Genomic DNA, 14,963 nt, shown 5'->3' with positions numbered 1-14,963 from the left:
CCAAGTTCGAGACTACTAGCCAGTAGTCAGTGGGCACCAGGAGGGCACCGGATGGTAGCCACCTCGACAAGGCGTGTGGGTGACGCTGGGCTCGGAGATCTCACGGACCAGGAGGCGTTGTCGGCGACCAGGAAGGAGGATCGAGCTGTCCCACGAAGATAGAAGCTGTCGGCGTCGCTGGACCCAGGATTGGGCAACAAAGCCTTGGCAAATTCAAGCCCACGCAGGTGGACCTAAAATGGCGTCTGGAGTGGACCAGGAGGGTCCGGGGTGCCTCTCTTCAAGAAGGAAGCAAGGGCCAGTCTGGAGCAATCAGACCAGCAGCAGTGATGTCGTCGGGCGTCGTTCAGAAGGCCACAAGCCAGCCGGCTAGTAGCCAAACAACGCGGTGCACAGCAAACAGAGGAAGGGCCCCACGCAGATCGTGGAGATGCAGGGAGGCTGATCTTGGGTGCTGAAGCTGTGCAGGGTCGGGGCTTCTCGGACCCCAAAGCACTCACCCGTGGAGGACACGGTGGGCTTGCAGTAAAGATGTCGTGCAGTCTTGGCGATCGTCGGTCCCTCGAGGTCTCGTCGCACTCACGGTTCTCAGCTTGGCTGTAGAGGTGAGTAGAGGTCAGAGGTGCCAGGGAAGCCGGATCTCGTCGAGCTGGGTCGTCGGATTCGTGATGAAGGACTTGCAGCAGACCGCAGTGTTCTTTAGGATGGTGCCCGCTTGATGCAGGGTGACTACTCCTTAGCCACATGGGAGAATCTTGATGAAGAAATCTTGAAGTCCTTTCGCAGAAAGTCGTGTCTTGATTCCAAAGATGATCTAATTTGAACAGGGGGCCCGCTCCCATCTTTATACTAAAAAAGGGGGCTGACCCGGTGACTAGGTCCTGCCTATGGGTGGGACTAGGTGGGGGGTGGTTACACCCCTCAGCCATGCCGGACTTCCCCAGGCCAGGGGCTGGTGTGCCCCTGGAACTGGTTCAGACCGGCCTATGCGTAGTGAGCACCGGGGTGCCACTCAGCAGTCACCTTCCTGTAAAGCCCTGCCTACCCAGGATACACAAAACCATGTCTGGGACGGTGCTAGCACCGCCCCTGACAGGAAACCCTTTGTCCAGGCTCCCCTCGCTGGAAGGACTCCCAGCTGCAGGGGGTCAGACTCGTGTCTGTGGTGGCAGCATCCATTTTGTGGAGCTGAGGCTTCAGTTAACTTTAACCGGGGTTCACAGTTACGGACATGTCGTGTCCCTCTAGAAGGGTGGAATGCTAACCCCGTCGCCAGAATTGGCGAGGGGTTAGTATTCCAATTCGTATGACACCTTACTCGACATGTTTTGATAAAGCAATACCAAAGTTAGCATTTAACCGCGAGGATTATAATGCACTTAAGAGTATATGGTATGCGATATCATGGAACAGCTATTAGGACTTGGTTCCGCAAGCTGCAGACAGGCTCAGCTCATGCCAGAGCACCATCTCACACGATTCCAAGCACTCTGCCTTCAGGATTGTCAAGGCCTGCCATAGGAGTGACTGATAGGAATCTGTGTGTCCATTTTAGGGTTAGGTATAGGTATACTACACCTACAGCAAAGCGTGTTTACACGACTTTGCCCCAGCTGTCATGCAGCCAGTTGTGTCAAATTTAAGAGGCCAGCCAGGGGTGGCATAATACATGCTGCAGCCCCTGGTAGCCCTGGGTACACCTATGCCCTGAGTTACAGGGTCTGATAAGGTGGCCCAGTACCAATTGGTAAATGCACCTAGGGTACATGTCGTAATTTAGAAAGAGAACAGCCAGGCTGTGGGTCTGATTGGCAGGCCCACAGCCAGAGAAAGTCGTAAACCAGTGAAACAAAAGCAAAAAATCTGGGTGATCATAGGATTGCAGACCCTACTCTCCTACAGGGACCTGCTGGCGCTGCCGCGGCCTCTTGCAACCACCATCTTCATCGGGACCTGCTGGCGCTGCCGCGGCCCGTTGCTACCTACGACCTCCTCGGGACCTGCTGGCGCTGCCGCGGCCCGACCTACCGAACGCCGAGCTCGAGGATTGTGAGCTACGCATCGTCTCATCTCAATACCAGATTGGTAACAAGACTGTCCCGCTACCCCCTTTCCCTTTCAGAGACTAGAATTGAGAGGATCCTCGTGTCCTGATCTCATTGTACCGTACTACCTTAATCCAAGAACTGCATATAAAGAGCGTTAACCTTATCTTCGTGTGGTGTCCATCTGTGGGGGGGAAGTTACTTGTCTGTACGATCGCTGGAGACGGCCCTTACCGGAGGCCTCTCCCCTTGTCCTCGGCCGACCCTCCAGGTCCCCGTCTAACAGGGGTGCAAGCTTCCAGGCTTGGAACACGACTCCCTGGCATCATAGAGCCGGACCAATCCGGATTCATCCCCGGCAGACAATGCAGTGATAATACTAAACGCTTCCTCACTTAATAGACAAAGCCCATTACGTGCAGTCAGACTCCATGCTCCTGTCTATAGACGCCGAAAAGGCGTTTGACAGAGTGGACTGTTTTTTTTTTTAGAGAAGACCTTGGTGCACTTCGGCATCGGGGAACGCTTTAGAGCATGGATTGCCAGCTGCTACGATAAACCGCGAGCAAGGATTCGTGTCAACAGCCTGGGCTCAAAACTAACCCTGGGCGTAGTTTGCGTAGCAGCACTACACGTAGCTGCAGGTAGTATACTTTGAACTACATTTAGTCATGTAGTACTGCATAGTGTAGCTGATGGCACTGTGTACTTGTCTGCACCGTGAAATAATTGCAAATGATATCTTGCACAGTGGGTACCAGTTATAATAAAATAAGTATCTCTATCTTCATACGCTACAAAGCATATAGTACTTTCACAAAAGTGAAACTGAAAAATTAGCAAGCAGTGAGAGAAGTGATGATTTTGGGATCCTCCCTAACCAAGGGGGAGAACCAAGCAGATGCCTTGAAAACAAAAAGCACATCTTGTTAAACAATTTGTTGGTGGTCCCATCCTCTTAGGACCACCCCAAGCACAGTTATTATGGGAAAAAAACAATCCCAAACAAAGGCCCTGCAAAGCATTATGGGATGAGATTAGCAGTGGGCAGTGAATATTATAGTATCCAATATCAAAATAATTCTACAAAGAGCTGCAGTTCAACTGGTGGTTACTACATGTCCCTCACGAGTCAAATGCAAATGCTTGATGAAAGGGTTTCAATGATTTTGCATTTGACTCGTGAGGGACATCTAGTAACAACTAGTGGAACTGCAGCTTGATGTAAGAATAATTTCAATGCATTTTCATTTGACTCGTGAGGGACATTTAGTAACGACCAGTTGAACCGCAGCTCTTTGTAGAATTATTCTGATATTGGATACTATGATATTTACTGTTATTCACAATTGATGAGGTAATAAAGGGCATAGAAGGCCTATCTAACAACAAGGCCCCAGGACCTGACGGTCTCCCCCCTGATCTTTTTAAATCTTGTATAACACTCTGGGCACCGGTCCTTACAGCTGTACTCAATGCTGCTGTGGTATGCGGATGCCCAAAATCATGGGGGGCATCCACCATCGTGCCTATTTTTAAGAAAGGTGACCGTAGTAGTCCTGCCTGCTATCGACCAATATCTTTAATTAACTCCGTGGTAAAAGTTGTGGGAGGAGTAATATTGAATAGATTGGTCAGATGGTCAGAAGAAAATAATATAATATCTTCAATCCAGTATGGATTCAGGCCCGGACATTCTACGATTTCACAATGTTTAAACTTATACCTCATTATTGGGAAGTATACTAAGGCTCGAAGAGGAACGATCCATATGGCGTTCATGGATCTTTCCTCGGCTTTTGATTGCGTGAGTCGGGGGAAGCTCTGGGACGCCATGCTAAGAATGGGTGTGGATCCAAACCTAGTCGATTTGTTAGATGATATGCACTCGGACACCAATGCAAATGTTAGATTCACCCAAGACCTAAATGTGACCAAAGACTTTGGGGTGCATCGTGGTGTCCGACAAGGCTGCATCCTGGCCCCATTCTTTTTTAATTTATATATTAATGATCTGGAAGAGCACCTTTTAAGCACCAATACGGATTATCCGTATATTGGCCGTAGGGGGCTGCCAGTCCTTTTATATGCGGATGACGCAGTTCTCCTATCAAGAACAGCAAACGGACTCCAAATCTTACTAGACTCCTTCCATTCTTTTATGACCTCAAGAGAGTTAAGTATTAATAACTCCAAATCTTATATAATGAAGGTCGGACAGGGATATAAAAAAGTAAACTGCCTAAATGTAAATGGAGTACGTATTCCTACTACACATACATTTTCCTATCTCGGGGTCCTCTTTGACAGTCAATTAAATTGGGGACCCGTGATTGAAAAAAAGAAGGGAGAGGTCACTAGGGTAAACGCGGCAATAATGGACTTCTCTAGGAAAGTGGGTAATAGTCCAGTTGCCGCCTTACTCCAACTTTACCAAGCAAAAAGTGTTTCCACAGCGTGCTACGGCAGTGAAATTTGGGGCTATGTTCCTCCGGATCCCCTACAGACTGTTGAAAATAATTTTCTGAAACAAGTTTTAAGGGTTCCTAGGGGTACGGCCAACTTCTCTGTGCATGAGGAACTGGGGGTTTCCTTCGTAAGTGACAAGATTGCTGTTAATCCCATGTTATGCTGGATGAACTGTTGGTTAAATGATAACATTCCACTCACCCAGCTTATTTTAAAAGAATCACTCACATGGGATAACAGGATGAAGGTTCCTTGGTTAAAGTATCTTTATAAGTGCTTAGCTGATTTAGGTCGCCCTGAACTCTTTTTATTCCCTGAATCGATCACTAAACAGGATGTTATAACGGTCAAGAAAGCTTTTATCGATTTTAGAATTCAAGATAGGGAATCATGTGAGCTAAAAAAAGAAAGTGTTCGTAATCATGTACTAGTAAAAAGCACCTTGCTCATGGAACCCTATTTATCCTGGCAATTGTCCAGTTATGACCGTTTTTTACTGATCAGGTTCAGGCTTAACTTGTTTCATTTTTTGCTGGCTGTACCAAGGGGAGCTCATCGTGGACAAGTGTTGCCGGCTTGCGGCTGCGACGATATGTCTCCGCAAGACCTGGCACACTTTCTCTTTTTTTGTCCCTTTTATGCTGTACCGAGGAACCTATATTTAAAACCCTGTCTGAAAAAACTAAATTTTATACAATATCGTCCTGCACTGCACTTTCTACAGCTATTAAGTTGTGATTACACCTTGTATATATGTAGTTTTTTAAAATTGGCAGTAAAATTTAGAAATAGTATGGAAGGATAAAAATAATATATGAATTGCTATTACCTCTTTTTTATAATGGACCTCACAAAATACTTTGAATGCTTGTTGTATATTTGTCTTCTCCTTGCTTATATCACAACTGTATTTTATTCTTATTGTATAAATGTGTTCTTTTTAATTGTAGTGTAAATGCTTTTATGGTTGTCAATTCGCACAACCGAATAAAGTACAAAAATTTTAAAAATTTACTGCCCACTTCTAATCTCGTCCCATAATGCTTTGCAAGGCCTTTGGTTGGTATTTATTTTTGCCAATAACTGTGCTTGGGGTGGTCCTAAGAGGATGGGACCACCACCGAAGTTCAACAAGATGTGTTCTTTGTTTATGCTCTTTGTGTTCAAGGCATACCCTTGGTCCTCCCCCTAGGTTAGGGAGGATCCCAAAATCATCACCTCTCTCATTGCCTAAAATATTCATTCAAAAAGTTCACTTTTGTGGATTGATTGTATGCTTTTTTGCATGTAAAATTGCTTTATCAAAGCATCCGAGGATGTTGTTGAATTAACTGCTACGCTATGTGATGAAGCACAGTTTTTGTACTGTACTACGTGCAATTTGTGGAGTGCCAATCAGCTCAAACTACGTATGCTCCATTAGCGTAGCGTAGTACTATGCTCAGGGTTACTCAAAACCCTTCGATATCCAGCGAGGCACAAGACAGGGGTGCCCGCTTTCGCCCCTCCTCTTTGCGCTCTATGTAGAACCCCTAGCGCAGAGAATTCGGGAGTCGGCAACCCGGACAACCTTGGCACTACCTTTGGGGGGGGAACCCCACCCAATCAGCTTATATGCCGACGATATCTTGGCTGCGCTAAACAATCCCACACAGTCAGTGCCTGCCTTCCTGGAAGAGAGGGTGTCGGGCCTCAAAATGAACAGGGAGAAATTAATGATCCTACCATTAGGCAGCAATTCACATATCACTCATGAAGCGCCTCCGATCTACGGGGGCCTGCAGGTCCAGATGGAGCTCCCATACCTGAGGATCGTCCTCACCCCCCTCTACAGAGCAAACAGTCACCCTGAACTACACAAACATCACCTCCCAAATCCAAGGGGATCTCAGGAGATGGCATTGCTGCAGTAAAAATGTCCGCACTCCCCAAACTTTTATATATTTTTCAGACCATTCCGGTGATTTCCCCCGTGGGCACCATTAAGAGACTGCAAGATGCGGTGCAGCACTTTATATGGGCCGGGAAAAAGCCAAGGATGTGAAGAAGCTTGTCCTATCGGGCACCGGATGAGGGGGGTCTGGGGATCCCCAACCTACAGCAATATTTTCAAGCAGCACAATTGAGATATTTAGTGGAGTGGTACAGGCCCAAGTCAGAGAAGAGGTGGCTCTTCCAAGACAGAGCGATGGCGCAAACCTCGCTTTGGAAGATACCTTTTTTAAAACGCGCTAATAGACCTACATATCCACAGAAATCCCCCATAACACGCACGGTGATACCTGTGTGGGACTCAGTGGCAGCTAAAAGAGGGCTCACTACTTTCCCATCGCCACTTACACCACTGTTCGATAATCCCGACTTCACACCGGGGATGGACGCGAACATGTTTCAGCAGTGGCAAAGGTCAGACTGCAGATCTGCGGGTCAGCTTTTTGACCTCGAGGGGTTCATACGGTTCACCTAACTACCACAGCTTTACAACATCACAGCCCCACAACGATTTCAATACTTTCAAGTCTGACATTGGCTAACACAACCCGAAATACGTCCCCTACTCGGTAGGACAATGAAGACATTTGAAAAATGGATAGTTACCAAAGAGTCAGACCGCAAACTTATCACAGAATTATACAAGATTACCTGCCCGCCCCCAGATGTGCATCGATCAGCCGGCCAGCGGCGTTGGGAGGAGGAGTTGGGGGGAACCCTCACAAACAAGGAATGGCAGACTATATATTATAGGGTCCACCATACAGCCAGGAATACAGCCAGTAGGGAATCAGCGGTGAAACTTGTGACATACTGGTACCTGACTCCTGTAAGGTTACATAGAGGTAACCCTAATCGCAACCCGACTTGCTGGAGAAGGTGTGACTAAGAAAGAACATTAACACATCTTCTTTGGGATTGCAGGGAGGTCACAGCCTACAAGACAACAGTCCTTAATGATATTGTCAGTCACTTCAAAACCGAAATTCCCCGATTCCCCACCTACACACTACTGGGGCTTCCTAATGCACTCACATTCCCACTGTAATCAACCAGAGGACGACAAATGGGTCTGATCATGAGCGCGGCTGTTCAGCATATCTTATCGCTCTCGGGTACACGCACTTGGCCCACTCACACAGGCTGGCTACATAAACTATGGTACACTCTGGGTATGGAACGCATCCAAGCAACTCCTACGCAATCCACAGCATCCTTTCATACGGTTTGGCAACCTATTTTGTCACTCCTATCAACGGAATTTAACGAAATAACCTGCCCAATGTATCTCCGCCTCTTGCAACTTACTGATGCACAGCCTCCTAAAGCCAATTCTGGAGCATAGACACCTAGCTGCTCTCACACCCAACTACACATGGAGGCAAATGTATGGCACACTGGTTGGGGTGGGGGTAGTTTCAAGGAGGGGAGGGTTTTGTTCTTGTTGGGTGTTCTTGGGGTGGGGATGAGACAGGAGCCTCGATCCAGACAGCACCCAAGGACACTCGCTATATGAACGAACTTATGCGAAACTGCGTTATCATGTAGGGGACGAGCGGGCACCAAGACTCCGCTTCACTGTGTTTCTTGCGGCATATATGAGACCTGTATTGTACTTGCCTTATGCTAAAATCAATAAAACAAAGTTAAACAAACAAAAAAAATATTTGAGAGAAGTAAAACCACAAAGTAAATACAATCAAATTAACTGCTGCTTTACTGCATATTGTGGGTGTAGTGGATGAAGACAGGCACCTCTGTGCACAGTAATATTTGATTTATGGCACAGCATACTGATGTCCGCCCTTCTGTCTCGAGTCTTCCTGATCCATCTCTTACTCAAAGAGCTGTTCTGAAACCTTGACCATATGCACCTACCTAAAGCTGTAACTAGTGTATGAGTGCTATGCGAGCGCCCTTTTTTTATTTACTAAGTTACTCATGAAAACCTTTGCTGAAATAATTAAGATGTTGGATATTCAAAGCAACGTTTATGTACATTTCTGTGTATGGTTACGTATGCCATCATAAGTTTAAAAAATGGTAATGAAGAGATATTTATACAATCAATTACAAATTGTGTATGCACATTCCGTTATGTTTCCTCTTAAGTAATTTTAAATCTCTTTACTTCCAACAGAAAACAATTGTTGATTGTACAAAATGTTTCAAAATAAGGAAGATAACACTGTAAATCTACAAAAACAAAGTCCAAAATATTGAGTTCCAGTATTGAGGAAAACATAAGTGCCGTCAGAGACAGTCGGACCTGAACATAAACTGAGACATCCTGGAAGAAGGGACAAGGGCCATGAGAAATTCAGTGATTCCACGAGTCTCAGCTGTGCACCTCCATGCCTCAAAACGAAGAAATAACCTCTAGAAAATTAAGACAACACTGATAAACCTCCTCTTGTGTAAACATGTCCAATAACAGCTTTGATCATGAGGTTGGTATGAGGTGGTTACAGCAGTGCTCTGCTTCCTAAAATAATACCAGGCCACCATTCAGTGCTAGAGGTGTATTGCAAACTGTTTCAGACCAATCCACAGCAACCAGTGAAAAGTGCAATGGAGTGGAGGCAGACAAATGAAGGTTAAAAGAAATAGGGGTTCTGTTGTCTAAAATACAGAATACTGTCCCAGTGTGCACCGACCAGAAGGACGATGGATCTTTACCCGCAAGCATGCAGAACCATTATCCAGTCTAAAGACACAATCGCCCACGAAGAAGCCTTACACACATTATGAGTTTGGGAAGTAATTTTTGACCAATACACTTTATTCTTTAATCTGAAAGCAAACATGCAAAATACGACACATACAGGGAACGCAAGAATAACACAAGTGCTTTATCAGTCATGATGGCCCTTCCGGAAGTACAGTCAAGGGATGTAAACAAGTATATACCAGACCCAGAGACGCTAACCAAGAGAGAAGTCTCAGACACATGCAGTGAGAGCTTTAGTTTGTCATCAATATTAAAACACCATCAGCAAACAAACACAGCGAAAAAGCAATTCAAATGCACTGAATGTGTAAAGAGCTTTATTCAGTTATCAGGCCTACAAAGACATCAACGAACACACACAGGGGAAAAACCATATCATTGCACTGAATGTGGAAGTAGTTTTATTGATTCGTCAAAATTAAGGAATCATCTGCGAACAAACACAGGGGAAAAACCATTCAAGTGCAGTGAATGTCTGAAGAGCTTTTTTCAATTAACAGACCTAAAATACCATCAGAGAACACACACTGGAGAAAAACCATATCATTGCAGTGAATGTGTGAAGATGTTTAATCGATTATCCCACCTAAAACAGCATCAAGGAACACACACAGGGGAAAAACCATTCCAGTGCAGTGAATGTGGAAGTAGTTTTAGGACTTCATCAACATTAGGGATTCATCAGCGAGCTCACACAGGGGAAAAACCATTCAAGTGCAGTGAATGTGTGAAGAGGTTTAGTGAATCTAAAGCATTAAGGATTCATCAGAGAATACACACTGGAGAAAAACCATATCATTGCAGTGAATGTGTGCAAAGGTTTAGTCGATTATCCAACCTAAAATGGCATCAGAGAACGCACACTGGGGAAAAACCATTCCAGTGCAGTGAATGTGGAAGTAGTTTTAGTGACTCATCAACATTAAAGGTTCATCAACGAACACATACAGGGGAAAAACCATTCAAGTGCAGTGAATGTGGGAAGAGCTTCATATATGTATCAGGACTAAAACGACATCAGAGAACACACACACAGGAAAAATCATTCAAGTGCAGTGAATGTGGAATATGTTTTATTGAATCTTCAACATTAAGGATTCCTCAGTGAACACACACTGGAGAAAAACCATATAATTGCAGTGAATGTTTAGTCGATTATCAAGCCTAAAACAGCACCAGAGAACACACACTGGAAAATAAATATCATTTCGGTGAATGTTTGAAGAGGTTCAGTTGATTATCACACCTAACACAGCATCAGATAACACACACTAGGGAAAAAACGTATCATTTCAGTGAATTGGGGAAACAGTTTTAGTGAATCGTCAACATTAAGGAAACATCTGTGAATACAAGCTGGAAAAACCATTCAAATTCAATGAATGTGAGAAGAGATATACAGTATTAGAAAACACACACGAACAAGTGCAGTGAATGTTGACGTAGGTTTAGTGAATCTTCAACATTAAGGATTGATCAGCGAACAAACACACAGGGAAAAAGCCATATCATTGCAGTAAATGTGTGAAGATCTTTTGTTAACTTTCAAACCTACAAAGACGTCAGCCTCTCTTCAAAAGAGTGCAGGATCAATAATGACAGTTGCAGAGCGGCAGCTGTATTATAGCCAGACCGAGTACTTCACTTCAGAAGAGTGCAGGATCAACAATGAAGGTCACAGAACTGATGCTGTTTGATAGCCAGGCAGAGCACACTTCGGAGGAGTGCAGGATCAATAACATGTTTAAATAAACAAATAATAACACTTTGCCTATATATGTTTTCTAACTAGGAATATTAGTTATTTGTTCAACTGAAAGAGAACAGTTTATATACCTTGTCCTGAAGAAGGTGGCTTATAAACACAAAAGGGCCATCGAAACGCGTTGACGTATTACAAGGAGTTACATCCAGGAAACTGATAGGGTGGCAAATAAATGAGATAATTTGTGGACACCCATAATAGATGATTATAATGAATTCCATAAGGAGTAACCAATTAATGATGTGCTTATGATTATACACTGTTTTGTTCTCTGATAGTTGTTTTTTATATTGTTAACACATAGGTGTTTTTTTATTTTTAAACTGTGTCTGTTCAAAATTGTCTTTTGATGATGTTTCAACCATTGTATAAATTACATGAAGTGTATTAAATTTGTTTACTTTTGTATTTCAGTTGTTTTTGAGTATTGTTATCCATAACTGACTATAGCGGGCCCGGGATGATTCATTCCGGTGTTGCTTCCGGCGACACTTGAACTACTTTGTATGTATGTGGTTGAGTGAAGATCAATTGTTGATCGCGGCTTAGTGCAAAATTATTCCCAGGAGAAACTTCCTCTTTTCTTATCAGTAATGAAGGTCCAAGAGCTGCAGCTGTGAGATAGCCAGGCAATGTACCTCACTTCAGAAGAGTGCAGGATCAATAATGAAGGTCACGGAGCTGCAGCTGTGAGATAGCCAGGCCGAGCACCAGGCTTCACTTCAGAAGAGTGGTGGATCAATAATGAAGGTCATGAAGCTGCAGCTGTGTGATAGCCAGGCCGAGCACATGGTGTCTGTTCAGCAGATACGGATTAATAATGAAACTCTCCAACCCGCATGCTGTGTGATAGCCAGGGTGAGCACACGACTTCTCTTCAGGAGAGTGAGGAATCATTTATAAATGTCACTGAGCCGCATGTTGTGTGATAGTTAGGCAAAATCACCATTTTGCATTCTTGGATGACAATTTCTTGGTGACGTGATTAACCATGGAATCTTTGTAGTCAGTTTGTGTATCTTTGAATGTTTAATGAATGAATGAATGAAAGAAATATCATTTATAATGCGCAGCTATGCCCAATGGGCGTCAAGGCGCCTAAGTCAAATAACAGGCTGTTAGCAGACAGAAACAGAACCTACTGGTATGCATTAATAAAAAGCCAAGTTTTCAGTGACTTCCTAAAGAGGTTGAGGGAGGGCAGTAGTTTGATTTCCAGGGGGAGTGAATTCCACATCTGAGGTGCCAGTATAGAAAAAGCTTTGCTCCCCCATCTAGCCTTCTTGGCTCTGGGAGTTACCAGTTGATTAAGCTCACTGGAACGTAGACATCTGCTCAGAACGTATCTAATGAGTAGCGATCCAAGGGCATCAGCCGAGCCTGCAGTTAAAGCCTTATATGTTAGGCAGAGGAGTTTAAAAGTAATCCTTGAAGGAATGGGGAGCCAGTGGAGGTTCTTCCTCGCTAAGGTCATAGAGGCCAACCAAGGCAGAGCGAGAGCAAACCGAGCTGCCGCGTTTTGTATAACCTGCAAACGCTGAAGCAGGCCCTTGTTGGCCCCGGCGTACAGTGAGTTGCAGTAATCAAGCCTTGAGCCAACAAGGGCGATCACCACCTGTTTCCGTGCCTGTGGGGACAGATAGTGCACGATCCTTTTCAGGGTCTTGATGACACCCCAACAGGTAGCCACCGTTCTGTTGACCTGAAGCTCCATGAAGAGCTGGGTGTCAAAGATGACGCCAAGGTTCCTGGCAGATTGTGTAGGTATAGGGCAGCTACCTAAAGAAGGAGGCCACCAATCACCTGACCACATGCCCTGGTCTTTGCCAAAGACCAGGACCTCTGTCTTATCCCCGTTCAACTTTAGGGAGTTGGAAATCATCCACTCTGCAACAAGTTGCATGCAGGCCCTAAAGTTCGATGCGGTTTCGTTCACAGAGTGGGTCAGGGATACCATAATCTGCGTGTCGTCGGCATACGACACTACCTCCATCCCCTGAGATCTTACTAGTCTTGCAAGGGGGGCCACGTAGATGTTGAACAGGGTCGGACTCAATGCCGACCCCTGTGGCACCCCACATTGCAAGGACTTAGCAGGGGAGAGGTACTCACCTAGCATGACACGCTGCTCTCGTTGGTGTAGAAAGGAGCTCAGGAGACTGAGTGCCGGTCCTTCTACCCCTGCCTCCCTTAACCTAGATGTTAAAGTAAGGGGAGACAGGGTGTCGAATGCTGCTGAAAGATCTAGCAGCACCAGTACGGTGGTTTGACCCAAATCCACTTTTCTGCGGATGTTATCCATGACTTTCGTCAGGGCAGACTCCGTGCTATGCAGCTTTCTAAAGCCATGTTGGGACCCGTCCAAGAAACCTGAGGTATCAAGGAAGTTTGAAAGATGGAGATTCAAATGGGTCTCCAACATCTTAGCAGGGGCCGGCAGCAGAGAGATAAGTCTAAAGTTCTTCAGTACTGCAGGGTCTAAGGTGGTCTTTTTCAGCAGCGGCTTTACAATGGCTTTCTTCCAAAGTGACGGAAAAATGCCCTGTTCCAAGGCTCCATTCATTACTTCCAGCATCGGAGGAAGAATGATCTCTCTGCAGTTCTTAAGTTGTTTCAGAGGAACTGGATCAAGTGGGGATGAAGATTTTGTTTTGTCCAACAGGCTGTTAAGATCCTCTAAAGAAAGAGCAGGGAAATGTTCAAGGGACTGAGGGGAATCTTTATTCCAAGCTTCCAGTCGTTTAATTTGAGAGAAATCCTCAGAACTAAGAGAGTTCCTCTGCGACTTTAGAGCTATGTAAATATCATCTATCTTTTTGTAGAAAAAGTCTGATATATCATTACATAGCTCCTGGGAAGCAACTACAGGGTCAGGAACCTGGAGAGAGCACAGAGAGTCAACTATTTTGAAGAGCTCTTTAGAGGATGTTAAAGAACAGGTTAGGTTGGAAAAATAGTCCTGTTTTTCCTTAATGACTCTATTTTTGTACTCTCGTAATAGGCTCTTATAGCCTTCTCTATCTTTGGGATCCCAGGATTTACGCCACCCACGTTCCTTCTGTCTGCATTTTTGTCTGAGAAGCCTCAAATCGGCGGAGAACCAGGGGGCGGTTGGCTTCTGTCGAGCTGCAGATTTCAAGGAAGGAGGGGCTAGTTCGTCAGCGGCTCTGGTAATGGCATCAGTGAGTTCTTGGGCCGACTCATCCACCTTCCGCTGAGTTGAAATATTGATGTTAAGAATAAAAGGGGCTAGAGCCTCCTTAGTAAAGTTTTTGAAGCTCCTTTTAGATTGTTTTTTGCCAGTGCCCACAATAACATCAGGGCAGGGAATGTCTAGAGACAGCGGGACTGCTAGATGGTCGGACCAGGTGATTGGTACCGGTATACCAACATCTAGTCTAGAATCGTTAGAAAAAATCCCGTCAAGGATATGCCCCGCCTTGTGAGTCGGGTGTAGAACTCGTTGGACAAAATCGCATGCCTCCAGAGAATTAAGCAGAGAGAAGGTATCTTTCGAAGCCAAATCCTCTAAGTGGAAATTAATGTCACCCAGAATGGTGAGATGAGGTCTGCCAAAATAAAGTTCCAAAATTCTAAAAAGTTCTGGGCAAAAGATGGCTCTGGACCCGGGGGGCCTATAAAGTAAAATACCAGAAAAGGAACTCACCGGGGTATGCACAATACAAAAGTATAGTGCCTCAAAGGGATCAGTAGAGACCGATAAGGGTTTTATGGTACAAGAGAGACTAGATTTAAAAAGAATGGCTATTCCACCACCTCTACAGCGTTCTCTATCTAACCTTAGGAAGGTGTATCCTTCAGGTATGGCCAAAAGCAGATCATGGCCAGAGGACTCAGAAGCCCACGTTTCTGTAACAAAGACCCAGTCGGGATTCCTCGAGCTAACAAAGTCGTGAAATTCAATCCCATGTTTGATCAAAGAGCGTGCATTGATCAAGAA

General features: G+C 45.0%; 1 protein-coding gene across 1 annotated transcript in view; it reads left to right on the top strand.

Annotated features, from left to right (window-relative positions):
- Positions 1-9,370: 9,370 nt before the first annotated feature.
- Positions 9,371-14,963, top strand: part of LOC147737261 (uncharacterized) — a 365,313-nt gene continuing 359,720 nt past the window's right edge. The window contains exon 1 of the mRNA XM_086923355.1: positions 9,371-10,056. Within this exon, the coding sequence (XP_086779481.1) occupies positions 9,371-10,056 (686 nt within the window). The remainder of the gene's footprint in view (positions 10,057-14,963) is intronic.

Source organism: Lissotriton vulgaris, chromosome 1_1 (genome assembly GCF_964263255.1).
Source record: "Lissotriton vulgaris chromosome 1_1, aLisVul1.2, whole genome shotgun sequence".
Lineage (NCBI taxonomy): Eukaryota > Metazoa > Chordata > Amphibia > Caudata > Salamandridae > Lissotriton > Lissotriton vulgaris.
This window is presented reverse-complemented; position numbering and strand designations above follow the sequence as displayed.